Source organism: Notechis scutatus, chromosome 6, assembly GCF_049901735.1.
Source record: "Notechis scutatus isolate UNSWTSFEM ecotype Mainland chromosome 6, rNotScu1.2, whole genome shotgun sequence".
Lineage (NCBI taxonomy): Eukaryota > Metazoa > Chordata > Lepidosauria > Squamata > Elapidae > Notechis > Notechis scutatus.
The window spans coordinates 40,402,590-40,427,351 of NC_142014.1; the positions used below are offsets into that span (position 1 = coordinate 40,402,590).

The 24,762-nt window shown below is 33.9% G+C and overlaps 1 protein-coding gene across 7 annotated transcripts in view; it reads left to right on the top strand.

Annotated features, from left to right (window-relative positions):
• NAV3 (neuron navigator 3) overlaps positions 1 to 24,136 on the top strand; it is a 503,910-nt gene extending 479,774 nt beyond the window's left edge. For all 7 annotated transcript variants that reach the window (XM_087968029.1, XM_087968025.1, XM_087968023.1 and 4 more), the window contains 10 exons: positions 435 to 532; positions 1,192 to 1,287; positions 2,882 to 3,050; positions 4,341 to 4,576; positions 9,572 to 9,726; positions 11,274 to 11,345; positions 12,080 to 12,276; positions 14,033 to 14,151; positions 15,039 to 15,236; positions 17,546 to 24,136. In XM_087968029.1, coding sequence (XP_087824155.1) covers positions 435 to 532; positions 1,192 to 1,287; positions 2,882 to 3,050; positions 4,341 to 4,576; positions 9,572 to 9,726; positions 11,274 to 11,345; positions 12,080 to 12,276; positions 14,033 to 14,151; positions 15,039 to 15,236; positions 17,546 to 17,665 — 1,460 coding nt within the window. In that variant the 3' untranslated portion in view covers positions 17,666 to 24,136. The remainder of the gene's footprint in view (positions 1 to 434; positions 533 to 1,191; positions 1,288 to 2,881; positions 3,051 to 4,340; positions 4,577 to 9,571; positions 9,727 to 11,273; positions 11,346 to 12,079; positions 12,277 to 14,032; positions 14,152 to 15,038; positions 15,237 to 17,545) is intronic.
• Positions 24,137 to 24,762: the final 626 nt, after the last annotated feature.

Below are 24,762 nucleotides of genomic sequence, written 5' to 3' on the forward strand. Positions count from 1 at the left end.
TTCCTTTTCTTTTTCTTGTTTTCTACTCTCAACCATATAAGAGTACCATTGAAATGTTAATTATTTTTGTCTTGGCACTCAATGGAACTCTGCAAATGGATGCAACATGCTGATTAATATCTTAATACTGTAACCAGTTTGAACAATCAATCACACAGGGAGATGGCTTTCAATCTATTTATGATCCTCATTAAGTAGATAAGTATGCACATAGAATTGGAAATGTTTCTTTACACATATTACATTCCGACATCCTGAGTTGGAATCTGACTCCAAATCAAAGATTCCAAATATTCCAAATATGTATCTTTCTTTTGCTTTTGTCAGCAAAAAATAATAATCATAGACCATTATAATCACAGCCTTTTACAGAATATATTCCCAGGAATTAACTTTATTTTTAAAGATCATTTATTTATTGTTTGCTTGCTTAGATATTTTACTGGAAGATGTTGCAGATGGAACTCTCCATAAAGAAGGCCAGAATGTTAAGATTATTGTCACAATAAACAAGGGCTATGGTCGATCAAAGGTATTCTGGCTTCCAAGTTTTATTGCCATTTGATTATCCTAATTATTTTTCTGTAAATGCTACTGTTGCTATAGAGGGTGTTCTGTTCTAATCAGCAATTTATTCAGTTTAGAGTGCAACAAATAATATTGAAAGAATTCCTTTTTCTCGTGCTGTACTTACATTGGCATCATCGACATTTATTGGCATTTTGGTATAATTATGTATGATTTACAGAAATGTGGACATTTATAATTGTATCAGAAGTGGAGCAGTGGTTAGAATGTAGCATTGCAGGCTAATTCTATTGACTGCCAATTGCCAGCAATTTGGCAGTTCAAGTCTCACCAGGCTCAAGGTGAGACTCAGCCTTCCATCCTTCCGAGGTTGGTAAAATAAGGACCCAGATTGTTGGGGGCAATATGCTGACTCCGTAAACTGTTTAGAGAGAGCTGTAAAGCACTGTGACTTATATACTGTAAAACAGTAAAACAGTATATAAGTCTAAGATATTGCTGTCAAGAAATGTTTTAATATAAAATCTGCAACATATTTGGTCTCTATCTGTAACATAAAAATGCTATTTTTCTCTGCAGAAAAACACTCAGAGAAGCTTGACAAAAAATGTATCAGTATTGAAATGACTTCTTTTATGTATCATTTATCTCCTCTCTTTATAGGACCAAAGAATACAGGCATATTTGATAGGTTCTATCAGGGTCAGTGGTAAAACAAAATGGGATGTATTGGACGGTGTAATTAGACGACTCTTTAAGGTAAGTTTTTGCAAGTTTAATACAATGAGCATCAAGCAGATTTTGTGAGAGGTTTGAAGTTACCATATCCCACCTGCAAAAATCCAAATGATTACTAGATGTCAACCAAGAGACTCAGAGATCTCTACTTGTGGGCCAGGTTTTTAACAAACCAAATATGTTAGTTTTATATTTGCAACCAGTTAATAGGATAGTTTCTTATCTATTAAGCATAAAAAATAAATAACAGGTAAATAAAGAAAAACATATATGAGGAGCCAGGACATTCTCCACAGTCAGTTAAATAAATGGATTTCACATCTTAGGCTGATTAGGGTCCATGAGATTAGGGTTCATTAGTGTTTTGGGGGATCCTTGGTGTCTTTGAGTTTGGTTGTTTTCTTGCAGATATTTCATTATCAAACTAGGAAACATCATCAGTGCTAGAAGGAAATGGGCTTTGCTCTCATTTAATATGGAAGTTCCTTGCCCTATCAGTGTTGGTGGGAGTGGTCTTGGTACCTTTATTTGATTGTTTACTATTAATTTGTTTGTCTGAGTTGGTAGTTCTTTGATTGGGGTATTAGCATGGGGCCATGCCAAAAAAAAATCTCATTTAAATTACTATAACATACTATATGTGGGGCTGCCTTTGAAGATGATTTGAAAATTTGACTTCAGTGACCATAGAATACAGCCACATGACTGTGATGGGCAAGAGCCTTTTAAACAGGATTACACTATACTGCTGATGCTGCATTAGCTACCTCTTGTTTCCCATTCAAGCTGCTACTTATCACATATAAAACCCTATATGCCTTGTTTACAGATTATCTGTAAACTTCTGATCTAAATGAAATGTTTCTATCTTATATGGTCCAATCAGGAGTAGTTGCCATCTTCCAAAAGTTAGACAGAAAGGAATGACGAAGCAAATCTTTTTCATTGCTGTGCAGTTCCTTAGAAAAATCTGCCACGTGAGAGTTAAAGGGCCTTACATTCTAAGCTTTTAGAAGGCTGACTTGTAAGATAGCCTGTAGATCAGGGGTGTCAAACTCGCAGGCCAGATGCATCACATGCTGGCCATGCACATCCCTGTTTTAGAGAATGGGAAAAAAGTCACGATATGTCACGTAATGACAACATGACTCTGCAAGATTGACACCCCTGCTCTAGATTAAAACTTGTTACTTTCATAGAACTACCTAAATGCAGCTAGGGTAAATTGAACTTCATTTGCACATGTGATAAACTGGCCAAATGGCCAGAACTATTTTCTTCATAAGTTAAGAAGATTGAAGTTTCTGGTTTTCTCTAGTTTTTAGTTTTTATGATGATATTTTTTAAATACTTGTGTTTTATTATTACAAACTTCCCACAATTTAGGTAGTTTGAAAGATAGAAATCAAGACAATTATAATTATGTCTTATAAAATCCAACAAGAAATACTAGACATTTTTGAGTTATTTTTTTTGACCTTTCCATTTAAGCTTAATGTATATTCTTGATCTACAAGTTGTGGTAATGAGAATGGTAACTAGTAGGTTAATAATTCATTCATTAATACTGCAAACTATGAAAGTTTCCATTTGTTGTTTTTAATTATTATTTTAGGAATATGTTTTCCGAGTAGATCCAGCTACTAACCTTGGTTTGAGCTCAGATTGTATAGCTAATTATTGCGTAGGTGATATAATTAGAGCCCATAACCAAGAAGTGCCTGAACTGCTACCTTGTGGATATCTGGTTGGAGATAATAACATAATCACAGTGAATCTTAAAGGTAAAACACACCTTTAATTTATTCCCTTGTTCTTCTGCATATGCTGTAATGTTGTATTCATAATATACTGTTCAGAAGAGTAGGGAAAAAAATATAACTACTAAGTGATCAATTGCACTTTTAAGTAGTATAAAAAGTCATGTAAAAATAAAAGTAATACTTTAAAATAAAGTAATACAATTGTTGGATACCAGTTTGAAGGAGAACATTTCAGGAACAACAGACTATAAGTATTAACTGACCTGGTACAGGTTAGAATAATTTAAATATTAAGCAACCTGGTATATCTGTCCTGGTATACTATACTTGAGATGGCTGCTTTTTAAAACAGTCTGGAACTGATAATGCCCATTTTTCTTCTACACAAGATTTCCACAAATTAGTTTTCCAGAGGTAAATATGACAAATGTTACTTATGTGAGTTTCAGTGTTGGTTCATAAATGCATATCTTCATCAGTGACTACATACATACACAAACACAATGAATTTTAGTCTAAGATTCATTATTACTTAGCTATTCAAATAAAAATAGACATTTCATTTTTAATACTTTTTTGTGAGCTAAGAATCATATTGTAAAGAACAGAATCTAGGAATCTATATACTGATTCAGGAAATTCAAATAAAAATAACATTGACCAGTCCAAACATATATTTGGGACAACCACAGGCAAATATGTTTGTTGTTAATGGAGTGGACATAGCCACATAATATGAGACCGAGCTGATATATCCTTTACATTTCAAACATAGGCCTTATCGCCTCAACCACTTCTCCACTGATGCTTCCTATTTTAACACCATCTAAAATTACTTATTAATGTTAAATTCATTGTGAGAATCTCATACATGCATAGTAATATTTTTTATTTCTTTTAAATGAAGACAAACCTATAAACAGGTTAAATAAATATTGAAGAATGTGGAGTTAGGATTCTGAATCAAATATTTCAACCATGTGGACAGCGTGTGGGCGTTCAAACAAACTGTGATTTACAGATATATTTCTGATCTGCTAACTTATGCTGTAATCAGTTTGACCTTTTTAAGTGTCTAAGACATTTCAGATATGCCTTGCTGCCTAAACTAGTTTTCACTTCACATTTGCTTTGATTGCAAGTGCTTATCTAACCATGTTGCTACATTAATATTCAATGAATTTACTTTTTTAAAAAAATATGAAAAAATATTTCACTAAATGATTCCATACTTTCTCCAAAATGACATAATCAATAGGATTTTTTTTCTCCTGTTTTACTTCTTGTTTTTTGTTTTGTTTTTGTTGTCAGGAGTAGAAGAAAATAGTTTGGATAGCTTTGTGTTTGATACATTAATTCCTAAACCAATTAGTCAACGGTACTTTAATCTACTGATGGAACATCACAGGATTATCCTATCAGGACCTAGTGGCACTGGAAAGACCTATTTAGCCAACAAACTTGCTGAATACCTGATAACTAAATCTGGCCGGAAAAAAATGGAAGATGCCATTATTACTTTTACTGTTGATCACAAATCAAGCAAGGTAAGACCTCAGAAAAAAAGCTATCAACATTATACACATTAAAAAGTAGCATATTTCATTCTTTGTATTAGAATTAGGTAATAACTGAATTTTTTAATGTTTTTACTGGATAATAACTGACATTTTACTTGCTACTTTCATATATTCATATCTGTAATGATTTGCCACAGCATATTTGTATTCATTTTGCCATTTTGTGCTAATTTTGTCCTTCTTATCTGACATATTGTTTAATCTGATATGCCTAATATAAAATAGGGAAATGATACATCTTTGCTGCTCTTGCTTTCTTGAGTATCCACACTTACCCTTCACAATAAGATGTGATCCAGCTGGTTTATATTTGACTTTTTATACAGTTAGACACAATACTATCTGGGTCACATAAGGAATACATTGTCCTTGTAATCATCACATGTCCCAACTAATCTTGGAAAATACAGAATATAGAATAATAGAGTTGGAAGGGACCTTGGAGGACTTCTAGCCCAGTCCCCTGCTCAAGCAGGAGACCCTATACCATTTCAGACAAATGACTGTCCAGTCTCTTCTTAAAAACTACATGGAACACCCACAACACTCACTCACTCTCTCTCTCTCTTTATATACATACATACATACATACATACATACATACATATATATATATATATATATATATATATATATATATATATATGGTATTCAGCTTTGTTCGGGTATTTTCCCACATCATTATAGTTGTGCTTTTAAAGTTGTAGCAACGTTTTGGCAGAATCTCATCTGCCATCATCAGGCTTCTGTATTGTATATATATATATGAGGGTCTTGGCTACGGAGTACCCTCATCTCTAGAACCAAATGCCTAGCTGACAAAGACCACCTGAGAACAGAATTTCACACCCTCACTAATGTATTAATTTCCAACGAATTCCAAAGAAACACAATTACCAACCTAATCCTAAAGGAGACACCCCCCAGAAAACGAGACAGAACAGGACAACGGTATCGCCCTCCTCCCCTACATCAAAGGCACCACAGATAAAATCAGCAAAATTCTCCATAATTCTCCAGCCTTTGGCACTGACCAAAAAATAGCCAACATCCTAAGAAACCCCAAAGACAAGATCCAGCTAGAAAACCAAGGAGTTTATGAAATACCATGCAACAATTGCCCAGCCACATACATTGGACAAACCAGCAGGAGAATAAATGCACGCATCGTAGAACACAAGAACGCAGTCAGAAAAGAAGAAAATACTTCCTCCCTTTTCCAGCACCTTAAAGCCACAGGACATGAAATTAATTTTGAGAGAACCAAATTAATCTCCAATACTGAACACTTCAACAAGAGAATAATCAGGGAAGCCATCAAAATAGAGAAACACCCCCATAACATGAATAAACGGGATGATACCTCCCGCCTACCAGACATCTGGAAACTAGCCCTTATCAACAAACGAGTCCCAGCCATGAAAATGAACACCGGACCCAAAACAACACATGACGCCACTACCAATCTCCCTCACAGACTCAAACCCAAACCCATCCCATAGACGAAAGGCAACCACCACCCAGAAACCAGGCCACAGCTGCATCACTAGCTGCCAAACACCCCGACCCCCAAACCAAGCAAACTGACACATGTCATGAACACATAGCCAGGCCTCAAACTTGGAGCCAAACCAAAACCCAGAACGTCACATCACAGCCACCTGCTCAGGATATCACATCACGAAATTCAGGAGGTTACAACACAAAACCTCAGGATGTTACAACACAGCCAACAACCCAGGAGATTACAGCACAAGACCCAGGATGTCACAACAATAGAACTAGAAGGTTATCACACAGCCCATGACCCAGGTCATTACAACCCAGGAGATTACAGCACAAGACCCAGGATGTCAAAACAATAGAACTCACATAGCCCATTACCAGGTCGTTACAATACAGGAGGCTGATAGACACACAGCCAATACCTCAGCCACATATGTTCTTGTGAAAAAGCCAGCCAATCTGTAAACATCAACTCCATCAACCAATCAAGAAATGGCAACATAGCCAACCTCCCCACCAGTATTTATAGAGAGATGGCAGCTCCGATCAAGCATGAAGTCGAAAGCACCAGCCTGAAGATGGTGAGTGGGATCTCATCGAAACGTCGCCAAGATACTCTCAATCTTACACAGGAAAAGACCCAAACATGCCAAGACCTGCATACCTATACTCGTGAAAATCTACGAAAATATATATGTGTGTGTGTGTGTGTGTGTGTGTGTGTGTATGTGTGTGTTCTTTACATAGAATATGTGCTTAAAGAACACCCACAACTTCTGAAGGCAAGCCATTCCACTGTTTAATTGTTTTCACTGTTAGAAAGTTTCTCCTTAGTTCTAGATAGCTTCTCTCCTTGATTCGTTTCCATTATTTCTTGTCTTGCCTTCTGATGCTTTGGAAAATAAGTTCACCCCTCTTCTTTGTGGCAGCCCCTTAAATATTGAAACACTGCTATACTGTGTTATCCCTAATCCTTCTTTTCTCTAGACTAGTCATACCTTTATATGTTTTAGTCTCCAGGCCCTTAATCAACTTAGTTGCTCTTCTCTGCACTGCAAAGTCTCAAAGTCTTTTAACAGGTAACAGATAATCCAAGTTGGAAGGGACCTTATAGGTCATCTAATCCAACCCCCCACCCAAGCAGGAGATCCTACACAATTTCTGACAAATAGCAGTCCAATCTCTTCTTCAAGGTCTCAAGTGGTGGCATTCCCACAACTTCAGAGGGCAAACTGTTCCATTGGTTGATTGTTCTCACTGTCAGAAAGTTTCTCCTTATTTCCAGGTTAAATCTCTCCTTGTTCAGTTTCCATCCATTATTCCTTGTCTGGCCTACAGGTGCTTTAGAAAATAGATTGACCCCTTCCTCTCAGTGGCAGCCCCTCAAATATTGGAAGACCGCTATCATGTCTCCCCTGGTCCTTCTCTTTACTAGACTAGCCAGGCCCAGTTCCTGTAACCGTTCTCCATATGCCTTAATCTCCAGTCTCCTAATCATCCTGGTTGCTCTTCTCTGTACTTTTTCTAGAGTCTCAACATCTTTTTTATAATATGGTGACCAAAACTGGATGCAGCACTCTAGGTGTGGTCTTACTAAGGCTTTATAGAGTTTTTAAAATGACTTAACCAAAGCAAGATATGGTATTCTAGATGTGGTCTTACTAAGGTTTTATAAAGTGATACTAATATTTCACATGATCTGAAGTGGTTATTTATGCAGCCAAGGATTGCATTAGCTTTTTTAGCTGTTGCTGCACACTGCTGGCTTATATTTAAGTGACTGCCCTCTAGGACTCCAAGATCACTTTCAGTTACTGCTTTTGAGGCAGGTTTTACCTATCCTGTACTTGTATATTTTGTTTTTCTTGCTTAAGTGTAAAACCTTAATTTTCTCTATATTAAATCTCATTTTGTTGGATATGGATATGTGTTCAAGTCTATCAAAATCCATTTGGATCCTGAGCCTATAATCTGAATTATTGATTATTACTGCCAGATTAGTGAAGTCTGGAGTTTATTAATCAACTATTTAACTGTTATATATGGAGTTTTACAAGGTTCTGTTTTCTTTTACATACTAAAAATTATTTAAAATGACTGAGATAAATTTTGTAGGGATTTGGAGTAAGGTATTTGAATCAATTTTATATCTTTTTCATATTGGATTAAGATGCAGCAGTTATCTCCCTGAGAGGCTGTGGTGGAATGGAAGAGGGTGAATAAACTAAAATCCACTTGTATGATTTACTTATGATGACAGAATGAAGAACTCAAGAAGTTGAGGATTTGCTTTTAAAAGAGTCACACTTTCCTACAACTTAATTTTCCTCACTTGGTAATTTAGGATCCAACTGTACAGATATAGTAGTTGCCTTGATTTAGATTGTAGGAGTTTAAAAAGTTTAAATAACCAGAGCTACACTTCTTCCATATGTTGTTGAATGTCTTTATATAACATGGTATTGTTCTTCAGAAATAGATTTAGCAAATTATATTCATTTGTATGTGTGGTCCTTGAAAAGTATCGAGAAATTGCAGTTGTTGAAAAATTTAGCAACTAGGTTGCTAATTATTACAAGTACTGTGCAGTACTTGAGAGTATTATTTGAGAGTTTCGTTCTCCCTCATAGCAGCTTGCCTGATTATTGAAATTAGAAGAAAAAGCTTGTTCCATAAACTCACCTACCTAGTATGCCCAAAGCTAGAGAATGTTCTTTCCAACAGACTGACATTTTATTTTAATGATTCTGACTTTAATTTTTACTTTAAGTAATACTGATTTTCTGTTTTGTATATTTAAATACTGTGATGTGTATAAACAAAAAAGTGTGGAAAGAAAGAGGAAGGAGGGAAGACAGAAAGAGAAAGAGAGAGAGAAGGAAGGAAGGAAGACAGAAAGAAAGAGAGAGAGAGAGAGAGAAGGAAAGAAAGAAAGAAAGAAAGAAAGAAAGAAAGAAAGAAAGAAAGAAAGAAAGAAAGAAAGAAAGAAAGAAAGAAAGAAAGAAAGATAGATAGATAGAGATAGATAGATAGATAGATAGATAGATAGATAGATAGATAGATAGATAGATAGATAGATAGATAGATAAGGTCTATTAGCTATTAGAATTCCTAAAAGAATGGTATAAATATGCAGCTTAGGTACATAGGTTCTTCTATCCATTAAGAAAACTTCATGATCAGGATTTGCTGATTATATGAAATAGCCTTCCTGCATTTGAATAAAATCAAATAAAAACTCCTAAATATTTTACTGGATTTGTGAAAGTGGGGGAATCAGATTAGTACAACCTATTGTATGCATTTAACAATGTATTGTAAATATAAGTTTTGGATAAAGAAGATGCTTAGGCAAAACTGTTTTCATGTCACATAGTTTTAACAATGATACATAAATGTGAAGTTGGCAATAGAAAATACACCTGTCTTATTATATTCTTCTCTCTTTTTTTGAAGGATGTTCAACAATATCTTGTTAATTTGGCTGAACAGTGCAATGCTGATAATAGTAGTTCTGATCTTCCTGTGGTAATAATTCTTGACAACCTGCACCATGTTGGTTCTTTGAGTGATATCTTCAATGGTTTCCTTAACTGTAAATATAACAAATGGTAGGTTGAGTCTTTGATACTATGCAACCTTTCCAATTCTGGCAATTTTCAAAGACATTGAATTGAAGCTCTCAGAATTCCAGGATTTTATGTTCCATTTATAAATGCAGGAAGTTGTAATTTATATGTAGGGTGCTGTGTTGAAGAAGGCTAGTACAATGAATGGCAGAATATGAGATGAGTTTATGAATAGACCCAGTGAAGTTTGAGAAATGTTTTGATTTCATATTTTAATGCAGGTGAATACTCTGTTATTATACATCCTTCCACTCCTCAAAACTGGTAATGTTACAAAACCAACTTAAATCTAAAACATAAAGCAGAAATAAACATTTTATCATATCAGTTTCAAACTGAGTTATACACAATAGTCTGCAGTTGCTCTAGATCAGTCTTGCATGTTTTAGTAATAAGTCTAGTCTTTATAATGCACATATCTCTTTGTGATTTTAAGAAAAAAGGAAACTGCATGAATCTGTGCATTGAGTTTTCATAAATAGGTTCCTATGATCAGATACAAAGTATGTAATTTTTTGTTATTCTGTTAATTGTGTGCTATTATATAATTTTAGCCAAGAATTGCACTCATAAATAAATAATGTATTGTATTATGTATGGAAAGTGGAAAGTGTATTAATAAGCAGACTATGTATTTATACATTTTACCATATAGCCTCATGGTTAAGTAAGAATATTTTATTACAGAAATAGCTAAATTGCTTTTAGTAAACATTTGATAAAGTAATTACTTCATATCATACCTACAGAATAATTGAAATAAACTTAAAAAAACCAGCCAGATGAAGAATTTATAGAAAGTTATTTTAAACTTGAAAGAGATAAAAATTAATAAGTGTCAAACTTGAACTGAGAGCCAGTTTGGTCTAGTAGTTAAGGCACTGGGCTAGAAATTAGTCTAAACTAACGTGGAATTCTAGTCCACCCTAGCCAGAAAGCTAACTGGGTGACACTGGGCCAGTCAGTCTCTCTCAGCCCCAAGAGCTTTTTAAAAAACTTTTCCAAAAAAGGGACTATGCCAGGCAATTGCCAGGACTCCAAATCTGACCTGAAGGGGCAGGCAGGCAGGCAGGCAGGCAGGCAGGCACGCACGCACGCACACACACACACACACACACACACACACACAAAAAAAAAACAAAAACAAATATAGCTTCAGTTTAATATCAGACACTTCCTCTAATGGTGTCGGTAGCATAGTTCAAGAATACATTTAAGCAAACATTTGAGACCTAGCATAAGTGCTCTCAAAAGGGCTTTTCTGAAATATAAATATACATTATTTTATATTAAAACAATGTTAAAATGAGTTTTCTTAAATGCCAGTTTACTTTGGCATTATGATTACTTCATAAGCTTTCCCTTTGATATATTCAGAGATTAAGGGAGTAATGTTTTCTCTTTTTTTCCTTTTTTTTTGGTGATCACCCTTGCTGATTTTAATGCTGATTTTATGTTTTTTTGTTAATATTTTGTTCTTATTCAATTTTCCTAGATAGTTTTTTAAATCCATATTTGTTTGTTTTAAGTCCCTATATTATTGGAACAATGAACCAGGGAGTTTCATCATCACCTAATCTAGAACTGCATCAAAATTTCAGGTAAAAATTATTTCTGTTTAAAATGTATATATGACTCAAATTCAGAACTTTTAGGCTAAGTTTTAGTAAATTCATAATTGTTGCACATTTGGTTATATAAAATCAGAAAGCATATAAAAGTCTTTCAATTATTTTAATGAGTCAAATGGAATGAAAATATAACATCGCTGTTTTTAGGATTGTTTCTGTCACCATTACAAATTGAATGTGCCATTTTGCTTTTGTCACAAAATAGCAGAAAAGACTAAATATATTAAGTTCTAATAGCAATTTTCTTCATCATTGACCTCAAGACATACAGTTGAAAAGAAACAATATATTATTAGCTAGAGATATAAATGTAATCCAGTGACAGAACAATAATCTAGCTCAAAATCTATTTACTGATAACAGCTAGCCAAATGCCAAAGGCAAGTTCACAAACAGGACATACAGTCATTATCCATCTTCAGTGTTGGATAATTGCTAACTTCAGGCACTGAGAGAGATGGTCTGTGAACAAAGAAGATTCTCTTTGGCCTTAAAAAAGATTAAAAGCTATATCTTAAATACGGTGATCAAATCTTTCATTTTTAGCAATTTATGATGGTGGCTATCACATCAACTCATGGAAACAGTTGCTGTAGGTTAACAATAGGTTTTTAAAAGCACATTTTGGTTTGGGTCAATAAGATTTCATTGGATGACCTCAATCTTTACATTTAGATTCCATTATTTTATTGTTTTGTGTATAGATGGGTGCTGTGTGCTAATCACACAGAGCCTGTTAAAGGGCTGTTATCCAGATATTTGAGAAGGAAACTGATTGAAACAGAGCTGGAGAAGAATATCCGCAATAATGATCTTATCAAAATTATTGACTGGATTCCCAAGATATGGCATCATCTCAACAGCTTCTTAGAAACACACAGTTCTTCTGATATAACGATTGGTAAGATCTTTTACAGTTAAGAATGAAAATTAAGAGTTAAAACTAACCTTTGAAACTATCATACCAGAGGTGCTATTCAGCAGGTTCTGATCAGTTCTGGAGAACTGGTAGAGGAAATTTTGAGTAGTTCAGAGAACTGCCAAATACTACCTCTGACTGGAGATTTTACAGTATCCTTCCCCTGCCACGCCCACCAAGCCACAACCACAGGACCGGTAGTAAAAAAAAAATGAATTCCACCACTGTATCATACTGTGTAACTATACTATGAGTGTGTTCGGCAAAATAACTAGTAGGTTATCTTTTATGCCCAAAGTAAAAAAAATAGAGTTGTGCTTGCAAACATGGTATTATTGGATATGAATTGGGTTTCTGGAATGAAATTTGTACTTAATGAAGAACCCAAAGCCGTTTATTGTTATTAATCTTAGTCTACCTTAGCCTTGAACTTACACTTTCTTATCCCATTCCACTGTCAAAAGACTTAATTCTAACTAATGTGAAGAGAAAATTCAGAACAAAACAAGAATATTTAAAAATTAAAAAAATAAAATAAAATGCATGTTCTTGAAGAACATATTCCATCACAGTTTTTATTTTAATTCTGGATTTTCATACTTCTTGATGCCATTAATAATGTACATTTTAATGTGGCATCGGATTGGATCAGCAAGCAGCAGTAATAAGAAGCAGAGAAGGCAGAAAGGCCTAAAATGCTTTCAAATCTCTCAAGAAATCCAAGATCAGGTATTACTCAAAAGCCCTCTTCTGTCATGACAAATCTGTTAAGTAATCATGTGATAAATAGTGCCCTAAGTGCAGTGGAAACTCCATTTGCATGTTTACACACACAAACATACACACACACACACACACACACACACACACACAAAAAAAAAATCTGTTCCTCCCTGAAAAACAGATTAAAGAATCTTTCAGATAATTTTATGTTTCAAAAATATTTCTTTTAATTGATTTTTTTCTATAAATTTCCCTAAGTGGCACAACCTGTTTTGACAGTTGCCACATAACAGCTGGCAGTTGCTATAACGTTGACAAGTAAGGCAGAGAGCTGGGGTTTAGTGTATCTAAGAAACAGTCACCTTGTTTACAGATGAAATGTCTTCGGAATTATTTCTGCCATTTAAACAAAGGGCATCTGGAACCAATGAAATAATTGGTCTTTAGAAATACATTACCAATATTTCTGTGTCTCAGCATTCATAAAATGCCAGATGTTATAAATGTATTTTTTTAATCATGTGGCTGAAAAGGCTAATGCAAAAAAATGTCATTGTACTTTGTGAAAAAAATGGCTGCCATCACTAATATGCAGTGAATAGCATACAAACCAGAGATGGTATTCAGCAGGTTCTGGCCAATTCTGGAGAACCGGTAGCGGAAATTTTGAGTAGTTTGGAGAAACAGCAAATACCACCTCTGACTGGAGATTTTACAGTATCCTTCCCCTGCCACACCCACCAAGCCATGCCCACAGAACCGGTAGTAAAAATATGTATCCCACCACTGATACAAACAGTATATCTGTCGTATCTATCTGACAATAAAACAACTTGAATTAGATGTGCCCTTATCTTTTATGACACCCAATTTTTTCATACGAAGGAGACATAATGTACAGAGATAGCATTATGTCTCTCTACATTTATGTCTCTCTCATATAAAGGGAGCAAAAAACTACTTACATCACTAAATGTAATCTCATTTTTTTTAAAAAAAAAACTTCTTATTTTAGGTCCTCGCCTCTTTCTACCTTGTCCTATTGATATTGATGGTTCTAGAGTGTGGTTTACTGATCTCTGGAATTATTCTTTGGTGCCATATATAATGGAAGCGGTGAGAGAAGGACTTCAGGTAGGACTCCTAACCAACCAGCAATCTGAGTCCTTGGGGCAGTGAATTTCATTATTGTTTCTAAGAGTTGATTTACAGAAACAATCATTTGCCATGAATGGGAAGCTTAATCTAATTTTTAAATCTTCCTACAATCTGTGCCCTAATCATTTCAACCATGAACATCACTATGCCTATAAATAATTTCCTTGGATCAAAAAAAAAAATCTCCAAAGGAATGCAAATATATTCTGATGATATATTTAAAATTCTCATTTGTAGAATTTTGCAATTCATTAATAGAAATATCTCACTTGAATGTTGCTATTCATTGAGGTAGTAAACCAATTTTAGTATAACCTTGTTATATATTGTCAAATGGAATATATAAACTGGAGGAGGGGGGGTAAACAAGTTATAATGGCTAAGAATCTATGAAACAGACACCAAAAACATAACTATATATATTTAAAATTCTCATTTGTAGAATTTTGCAATTCATTAATAGAAATATCTCACTTGAATGTTGCTATTCATTGAGGTAGTAAACCAATTTTAGTATAACCTTGTTATATATTGTCAAATGGAATATATAAACTGGAGGAGGGGGTAAACAAGTTATAATGGCTAAGAATCTATGAAACAGACACCAAAAACATAACTATGAAGCAGACACCAAAAACATATGTGTCATAATTATTTCTTGGTATCACTATAAGTTATATAAATCCAATTATTTGACCAGATGTTCTTATAAACTGAACAGATTATTTGTTAATCATAGCTTATTTTGTAGCATGGTGGGGCATTCATACTTTCTAATAACTTGGTCGTCATGGCCATTCTAAAATGTCTTTTAATAAAATAAGTGTAGACATTTTTACTTTTCTTTTGGGATATATATTTAGATGTATGGTAAACGTGCACCTTGGGAAGACCCCTCAAAGTGGATAGTAGAGACTTGTCCATGGAGTTCATTGCAACATGATTGGTCATCATTACTTCAGTTAAGACCTGAAGATGTTGGTTATGAAGGTTATGCATCTGCCAAAGAAGGAACCACTTCAAAGCACATTCCACAGATGGAATCAGAAGGAGATCCGTTGGTAAAATAAAATAATGCTTTTTGTTTTTTTAAATATGCTTTATCCAATGATGCTTTTTAATTCTGATGCAACAGCTGAATATCTGGTTGGTTACATTTATTTTACTTGCTGCTTTGGCTGCTCAGATAAATTGGTACTAGTTTGCATGTATTCTTATACTACTGTGAAAAAAATATTTAACATATAATCCCCATAGTATTAAATTTAAGACCCTCCTTAGCTTTGCATTAATTCACTGAATATATACAATAAATCAATGTATGAATTAGATTAAGAATTTATCATCTCAGAATATTTGAGTATTTATATGCCAGTCCTAAATTCTGACCCGCTCTTAACTGTCAATCACACTTCATACTGAGCAAGAAAGATAATATTTTGTTGGGATCATAAATGTCTCAGCATTCATTTACCTTAATGGTATCCCTGATAACTCATTACTTTCACTGACAAAGGTGAATAGCTATGAATGAGAGAGAGGGCTCACATATTAGGAGTGTTAGGAGACACAAGCAAAAAACAGAAGAATATTGAATGCATTGAATGACAGATATAAAGAAGATTTATCTAGGAAAATATTCAGAAAACAGCAAACCTACAGAGTAAAGAGATAGGTTTTCAGGTTGAAGCCCTTCCTCCAACAGATACTAAAAAGGTCCATGCTGCATCAAGCCATAAAACAATTTTGTGGCCAACAGGATATATATGGGGTGCCCAGAAGTCTCGATTGGAGGATGAGCTGCTTTCCATGACCAAGACGAATATCTAAATCTATCTATGGTTCAACATCTTGTAGACAGCTACCTAGCATGACTAGCAGCTACTAGTTTGACCTTTCATAAATCTCAACAGTATCTTTTAAAAGCTGTTGTAATGTTATTGCTAATGTCACCAACTTTAACTATGTGCTATAAAAAATCTGAATATTCCTGCATTTACTTTCAGTTGGTAAACTAAACTTCTAATACTGTCAAGAAGACATAGAAAATATTTTACTATGTTGTCTATGCCATTCATGATCTAATATCCCTCCACCATGTCTGTCCATACCTCCTTCCTTTCAGTCTAAGCTCCAATTGCTATAGTCTTTCCCCATAGGAAATTGCTTAATTTTGACTGAATTTTTCTTCTCTCTGTCCCTACTAAGATGCAATGAGCAAATCTGTGTACAAGCTTCTCCATACATTTTTGCTGCTATCGTAAGCAAGGCTGCTTCAAGCAACTATTTTCAACCTAATGAAATGAGGCTAAATGCCTATATGACACTAATAAAACTACCTTTATTTTTAAAGGGTTAGTTAAATATGAAAAAAGTGTAATAACATGATTTATTCTGATTTTCCTTTTTTATTTTTTATTTTACGTATTTTGGATCAGAGAAACTAGATTTCCATTGTAAAATTTGGTTATTTTAAAATGCCACCAACAAAACCCATTTCCTGAACACCAATAAGAGAAAAGCTTTATAAATACCACATTTAATTATGATAATTTCAGTATCTAAACATCTTAGAGATTTTCAGGGCTCTTGAAGTTAAATAAGAGGAGCTTAAGGTTCGTCTGGAATCCAGCCTCACAGCAGTAATACAATAATATTGTTTTGTGAAGGTCAGCTCCTGGACAGCAGATGGTGCTATTGCATTCAGCCATTGAACTTTCACCCATTCCATTCAATATGCATGCAAAACACATCAGGCTTCTTTTTCTCCTCCTATCATGCAAAAGAAAAAAGAAAAAAAAAGCCTGTTTGTTTGTTTTCTTAACCTTGACTAGAAAAATGAATCCTGGTTTAAATAATCCATTCTCCTTTATACTTTGAAGGTCTTACCTTTTGTTTCTCCCCTCTATTTAATTGTTTCTGTGCTTTTTTAAGACTTAAACATAATTCAACAGGTACTTTGGTATTATGTCTCCTCATCCTTATGATGTGGAAGTAATGTATTTCTTAAAACACCCACAAAGGCTAACATAGCATGGAGGCCAATACTGGGTGGAACCTAGTAGCATCTCTTTGCCTCCATGCAAAATAGCACCAAAAGATTTGTGAAACATGTATTCAAGAATGTGCACGATGAGCTGTAAAAGAGTTTAAGGCAGGAATTTCTCATAACAGTGGATAATTAGAACCAAATATTCAAAGGGTTGAGAAAGCTCATATATAAAGCTATGTAACATTTTCCATAAATGTTTTCTAAAACTGGCTCTAACTAAGGACTGACTAAGAACAGTAAAATGGACTGGATTGTTATTATTCTAAATCATCTTAACTCTTGTACCAATAACACAGTTGTACTATATTTCTTTCTCAGATGAACATGCTATTGAGGCTCAAAGAAGCTGCCACTTACTCAAGTGCCCAGAGCTGTGACAGTGATACTGCCAGCCACCATGATGATATGCTGGATCCTTCACTTGAATCAACGCTCTAAAGGGGGCATGACTTTGGTTAGAAGATGCTGATAAACCTATACCCATGTTAAGGGCTACTGAGGTGGTGTGTATTTGGGCTGAAATATTATGTGTGTGCTGTGTCATATATAGAGGCACCTGATTTAAGCACTAAAGCAAATCAGAAATGAAAGTTGGATTTGTTCAGTTTCAAGAGGAAAGAGCCTTTAACAGGGATGCTATGAAGCAGATTGCACACATAGTAATCAAACTGGAATCCACTTAGAGTCTTTTATTTTCTATCCCTGTCTTGAAAGTTTACAGTGGAAGCATTTTATGTGATACTTCAATATACTTGGAGGTGCTGCATTCATAGTTCTCTTGCTCCTCCTCCTCCTCCTCCTCCTCCTCCTCCTCCTCCTCCCCCCTCCTCCTCCTCTCTCCTCCTCCTCCTCCTCCTCCTCCTCCTCCTCTAACCTTTGTGGTGCCTCACAGCACATATTCCAGATTATATTCTGCTGTCCTTTCCAAAATGAGATGGACACAAAATAAAATAAAAAGAATGAGAGGGCGTATAGACTCAATAAGCACAAAACAGTATTGTGCAATTATCTTATACAAACAATACTGTGATATGCTGGATAAGTGCCAATTTGATACTAAACTGCCATATTTGCAGTGATGTGGTTCACTAAGTTTTCTGTTTGTGCATGTGTGCTTGTGTGTGTGTGTGTGTGTGTGTGTATTGAAAAAAAGTCACCCGTTTTGATATCCAAATTGTTTTTAACCACAGTGGTATTTTTTAAACACCTGCCCACCTCTTAAGGTTGTTGCTGTTGTTGTTAGGCAATTCTGATGCTGACTAAAGGTTTTGGTTAGGACTTTGTTTTGAGTCTTTTGGGTGGGGAAAAAAGAGATCATTTCCTATGGTGCTGTCTCACTGCCTTAAAACCAATTTCTAGACAATGTTACACTTGGTTTAATTTGTTTAAACCATTGGTTATTTATACTGTTTCCTTTCTTCATTTTACTAATGAGAGAGCATCAGTGAACACAGTAGCCTTGTGTTTATATATCAAGATTTTTTTTAATTAGGTGGCTAGAAGGATGAATTATTAATATAGATATAGATATATTATTTTTAATCTTCCGTGAATCAATGACCTACCATCCTAAACCATTCAGATGACCCAGAAACTACTCCTAGTTAACTATGAATGAAAACAAAACAAAAAAGTCCAACATAGTTATTTCTATCCCATTGGGAAAAAAACTTAATTATGACAGAAACAGGGATGTGTGACACTTTATCCAGCAGAGCTGGGTGTGCACCTGAGTTAGCATGAGCACAAATCGTTCTTGGTTTTTGTCCCTTCTCTTCTTTCCCCCATTTGGAGCATGCTATTTTAATTGCAATTGTTGTAAATGAAGAAAGTCAGCATTAAAAAAACACCGACACAGTGCTATTCACTGTGCAAGACAAAATGTTTTTACTGTAAGAGGGAAAAGTGGGGGGTGATTTTGCACAGTTTATTGGGAGGGTATTGTAAATACTGAAAATAAAAAAGTGTTGCACAAATGAAAGCAAACAAAACAGTAACAGCAGCAAAAATACAAAATTATACTTTATTCTATTAATGTGAAGAAATATTTCATTTACAGAGAATACCCATACGTTGTAAACAAAGCAAGAGGGCAATTAGTACTATCTGTTTTTTAAAAAGACAGATAAAACCAGATATGTTTGTCTTGTATTTAGAACTGCCATCACAAGTCCTGAGCTATCCTTGCTACAATGAACATCTGTATTCTTTAAACCAATCTAACTTTGTAGGCAAAAAAAATAGATGGCGGAATATACCGAAAACCCAATCAGAGTAATTGGAGATATTGGTTAAAATTAACATAAAATATCTAAGGGCTATAGCATTTCTATAGGCACATACTTCAACCCTTATCTTGAAGGGGTTCATGTGGAGCACGTCTACTAATAAGCATAGGACATGTACCAATGAAATACTTTCAGGATACACATAGCTAATGGATAACTTCAGGACGCGTAAGTGGTGCTACTAATTCCTGCAACAATATATTTTGCAAAACAAATATCAAAAAAATCAATGCAATTTTCCTTGTTGCATCAGCCGCAGGTTTCCTGCATGGTGCTATTGTCCTAATAAGAAAGTCTGCTTTTATGCACAAAAAATATACTCAGATTGATTTCCAGAAGCAAATATTAGCTGACTGTCTCATACTGTTAAGCAGCATGCCACTCTGGAAAATGACTAAAACAAAAGCTGCTCCTTAAGATTGATGTAGTCTTAAACAACATCTAAGCCCAGGAACTCCTGCCATTTTCAATACACATACACACATCCTGTATGTATATACTACATAATACAATTTTCCCTGCAATACATTTCAGTGAATCCACCTAGTTTACAACTTTAACAAATTTGTTTGTGAAGCATTTGTCTGTAAACATTTTATATTTTGTACATTTTTAATGTAACATATTGTGTAAATAGACAGAAACAGTGAGATAAATCATCTGAAAAGTTTTGTAGTCTTTGTAAAGCCCTAATAATAAGTATTTGGTGTCATCAGACTTAACTGGATGATGTATTTTATATTGATTTATTGTTCTTCTAGCTTGTAAACCAGCTTGCATATATTTTTTGCAGGTGTGCACACTGTATCTGTCTAAATTATTACTTTGCCATTAAAGTGGAATTATTTATTGACAACTGAGTCTGCTGTTTTTAAACTCCAGAGGAAATCAGACTTAGGTGTAAACTATGGGAATAGCTTGAGAAAATAAACATTACAAATATTAGACACATCAGGGTATTGATTGAATTGCTTTCTTACCATACTACGAGGATATGAGTTAGCCAACTGGGGATCCTTATCTAACCCTATTTTAATAAATGGATCAGTCAAACGGGTCTATATATTTGCTCCCATCACATTTAATTTGCATATCAGTTATAATGTTTTAGCCATGGAATGAAAATCACTTTGTCTCCTTGCTTAATAGGTACAGAGCACTCAATTTAATATAGGTTGATAATATATGTGTTTATATCATGATATATGTTGAGATTAGACTTAGAAAATTGTGGGCTAGACTGGCTGATTATTATGAGAGGAAAAAGCTGAGGATTAACTACAAGCAAGCCACAGTTATGGTTTTTAATCACAGCAGAACCAAACATACATTGTCAGTTAATTAATATCCAGCATTGCCTGTTCCTTAAATACAGTATTTGTGTGTCCCTTTCTAGAAGTCATTAATTTGGAAGGTAAACTTGAATCCAGTTTTAAGTCATTGGGTATATTCTAAAGTTTTTTCTATTTTAGTGGAGATCAGGAGTTAAATTGCTCCTGCAATCAAAATATTCCAGGGAAATAAAATTCCACAGCTTCTGTATTGGAAGGAGTTTTTGGAATGGAATTAGAATGTATTTGTGCAACTGGAAATTGTCCAGAATATGTCAAGAGAAATTCCATGGGGCTCTCTTGCCACACATCTAAAACTCAAATCTGTCAATCTCTATTAGAGCACAGTTTATGATACATTTTTTTTTAAAGAACTGTCAGGTTCCAGATAATTATTTTGTTAAATTTTGTTACTGGCAAATAAATGGTAAATATGTTGCCTCATATTGTCTATCTATCTAATTCTATCTAGAGGAATTAAATTAAATCCTTGAATAAAGAATTTCTCAATGACTTTTGGAATGGAATACTATCAAAGACATAATGTTGTTCCAATGCTCAAGGTTCTACCTTTGGTATCCTCAGTTTAAGAAGATATTCTTTTGCAGGTCTTAGACTCACTAGCAGACCATTACATTTCCAAACTATGTCCTTAAATTTAAATTCCACAAAAGTCTGGGAAGAGATTTATACGTAGCAAGCACACACACACAAATAGAATATGGACTATTCTTTCTGTGGCTGAATTGGATAAGAAATTGCTACAAATAACATATAATCTGTCACTTTAATAGCACTTTTTAAAAAGCTGGTTTTAGGCAACTGTCTCATCACTGTCAAGACAAAAGAGACATTCTTATCTCTGTCTTTTTCCTGACATCATCACTGCCAAGACAAAAGAGACAGACATTATCTCTGCCCTTTTCCTGACATTGCTTTTTCCTGTCTTTTTCATATTATTGCAATAATTGTACAATAAGGAATAGGGAGTTAATCAATTTAGAATCCCCATCCCATTCAAATTGGAATCAACCATTTTCTGTATCTTGTCTTTTCTTTCAAAAATTAAACTACTACCAATATCAATTATTAAAAATATTTCAAATTTCAAATGCATATCCACATTTTTATTTACTTTTATTAGAAGTTTTTCAAAAAATAAAGATCAAGTCAAAATTTTAAAAGTGATAGAAGGAAAGACATACAAGAAACAAAGAGAAGGAAAAAACATTTAATAGAAGAAATGTTCTGATTTGCTACCTTATTTTCAACAGATAATTATAATTGAGTATTCCTTCCTTCCTGTCAGATATTATCTAAATTCCTTCTGCCCTTCATTTAATCTACATCTTTATTAACCTTCAAACCTGTAAATCTTCATCTCATTTTTTCTTCTTTCAGAAAAATGTTGCTTTTTCCCTATGACCAGACTAGTTTGTTTGCCATTTCTGCAAATTATATATACAATTTTTAAAATTTGTATTGTCTTCTATACTCAAGTTTTGTATTAGTTTTAGGATATATTGTTTCAGTTCTGTTGTATTTTATTCGGCTCTCATTTTATTTTGTTTTGAGCTCATATTTCTGCTCTAAATTATGCAATTCCATTCTTCAAAAATTCAATTTTGGAGTCTGAAAAGGTTGTACTCTTCAAAAACAACAAGAACTGCATTGTTGTCTAAAGTGGACATATTTCTGATAGGTGTCAAGAAAAGCTGAGATGCCAGAGTTACTAGTTGAGATGCAAGTATATAGAACACAAGAAAGTACAAAAACTATGGTTTACCTCTTGGCTTCAGAGGGGTCTTATAAGTGATAATAAGTCATTCTTTTTCCTGCTATATAAACCTTAACATATTAAGTAAATAAACCTTAACAAATTAAAATAATATTTAGTACCAAATCATATTGCAGCTCTTAGGTAGCATGTATGTCTAGTGAAAGATACTTACAAACTAGCTGAACACATTCATAGTATTTTGATTTCAATACTTTATACCTGAAAGCAGATCACAAGCAATTTATGTTACTTTTCAAATTAAATAGTAATGGCAAAATTATAACAAAATGCCCTCAGTTATTTTAGACTTCAACTGCCAAATATGCCAACCAATTTATGAGAGGTGAAATTTTGTTATTTGCTAGAACCGCCCCCCCCCCCAAATCTTATTAACATTAATATTAGCAACAGTGAAACTTGGACTTCTACGCGCAAACCATTGGAAAGGCTATGAAATGCATTAATCACAAATCAGGAGAGAAAGATGCAAATTTTTATATCTGGAATTCAGGCCAATGAAAAATAGTTGCTTAACAAGACAGCTCATAGTTTTATTATTGCTATTCTCAGAAAAGTTAAGGAGGTGCTCCTATAACTGAACAGCAAATGATCGCTTTTCTGGGAAATAGCAAAATAAAGAGATTTATCAAAAAAGAAAGGGGGAAAAAAACATAAATTGACTGACAATTACAAGAAATCAAAGAGCAACTGCAATCTATAAAACTGGGGAAAACCCTTGAACTAGATGTTGACATTATGTATTTTTTATGCTGGTGTTATAAAAAATGTGATTCTTTTAATCTATATGTTATGATGTTGATAAGCTCATTATACTACAATTTCAGTACAAGTTGGGAAAGAAATATTACAATTAAGGATTTTCATGTGATGTTGAAATGTTTCCAAAAGTTGAAAATTGTCACCTCATAAAGAGATTTGCGAGCCTATGGCACAGGAAAAAGGCTAAGTCTATATAATTAGGAACAAAGTTACCCTCTTGATTTTGAGGAATGGCTCCAGGATGTGAATCTGTTATTTATTTTTGAAAAGTTTGTGTGTCCTAAAAACAAAAGATAATGCAATATGTTGCTAATGATACGCTTTAAAAGATTTAAAGATTGAATAGACTTTTCATTATTTGTATTTATATTGTTATTTATATAAATGATTTGGATCATTTTTTCGATTAATTTTCTTTAACACACATGAACACACATATAAGCATACATACATACATACATGCATACACAGACAGACACCCTATATATATACATATATATTTCACTGTACAATATCTACAAATATATATTTTTCACTGTTGATATTTTTATTGGTAAGTTTTAAAAATGTAATATAAATAACTAAACAAAAGTACATGTTGCTAATGACTCTTTACAGCTTCTCTAAAATATTACAGACAATGACCAATTGCCCAATTGCATTGTATAGCTGCATATCTACCTTGTTACTTATTTTCCTGTCTCTGTGTATTTGTCTAATTGCACATATATTGCACAAATAAAAGTATTTTTCTACAAAATAAATATGTCGGGGTTTTTTCTCATATTTGCATATTCTGCCAGAGTTAAACATAGTTCCTTAGATGATGGGATAGTCTTCCTAATAACTGAATGTTTTCAGTGTTAAATATTGTTTGAGCATACTATAGCTAATGAATATATTCTGCTCATGTAAATGTATTTTTGCAAAAAAAAAAAAAAGGCATCAGAAAATGGAATTTATCACAGAAAATAAAGTAAGTGAGGAGTAGGCCATGCAAACTGTTTATTACTTTGAATTGCTTTTTATATATTCCTCATTTAATTGTATTTTAAAATGAACACTGATAACTGTTTCTAAAGCATATGTTTCTAATACCATATCTGGACTGGAAAAAAAACCCTATTAGATGGTAGCAAAAATATTAAGAGAACTAGCTTTTTCTGTCATTTATTGATCATCTATATATATAAAACTGCAGACTAGATAATGGTTGTCCTAAACAAGAACATCCTTCTTCCAGGTCTCTGATTGTTCAAGCAATATAGCAGTCAGATATAGCAATAGCACTTAGATTTACATACTACTTTATAGTGCTTTACAGCCCTCTCTAAGCAGTTTACAGAATCAGCATTT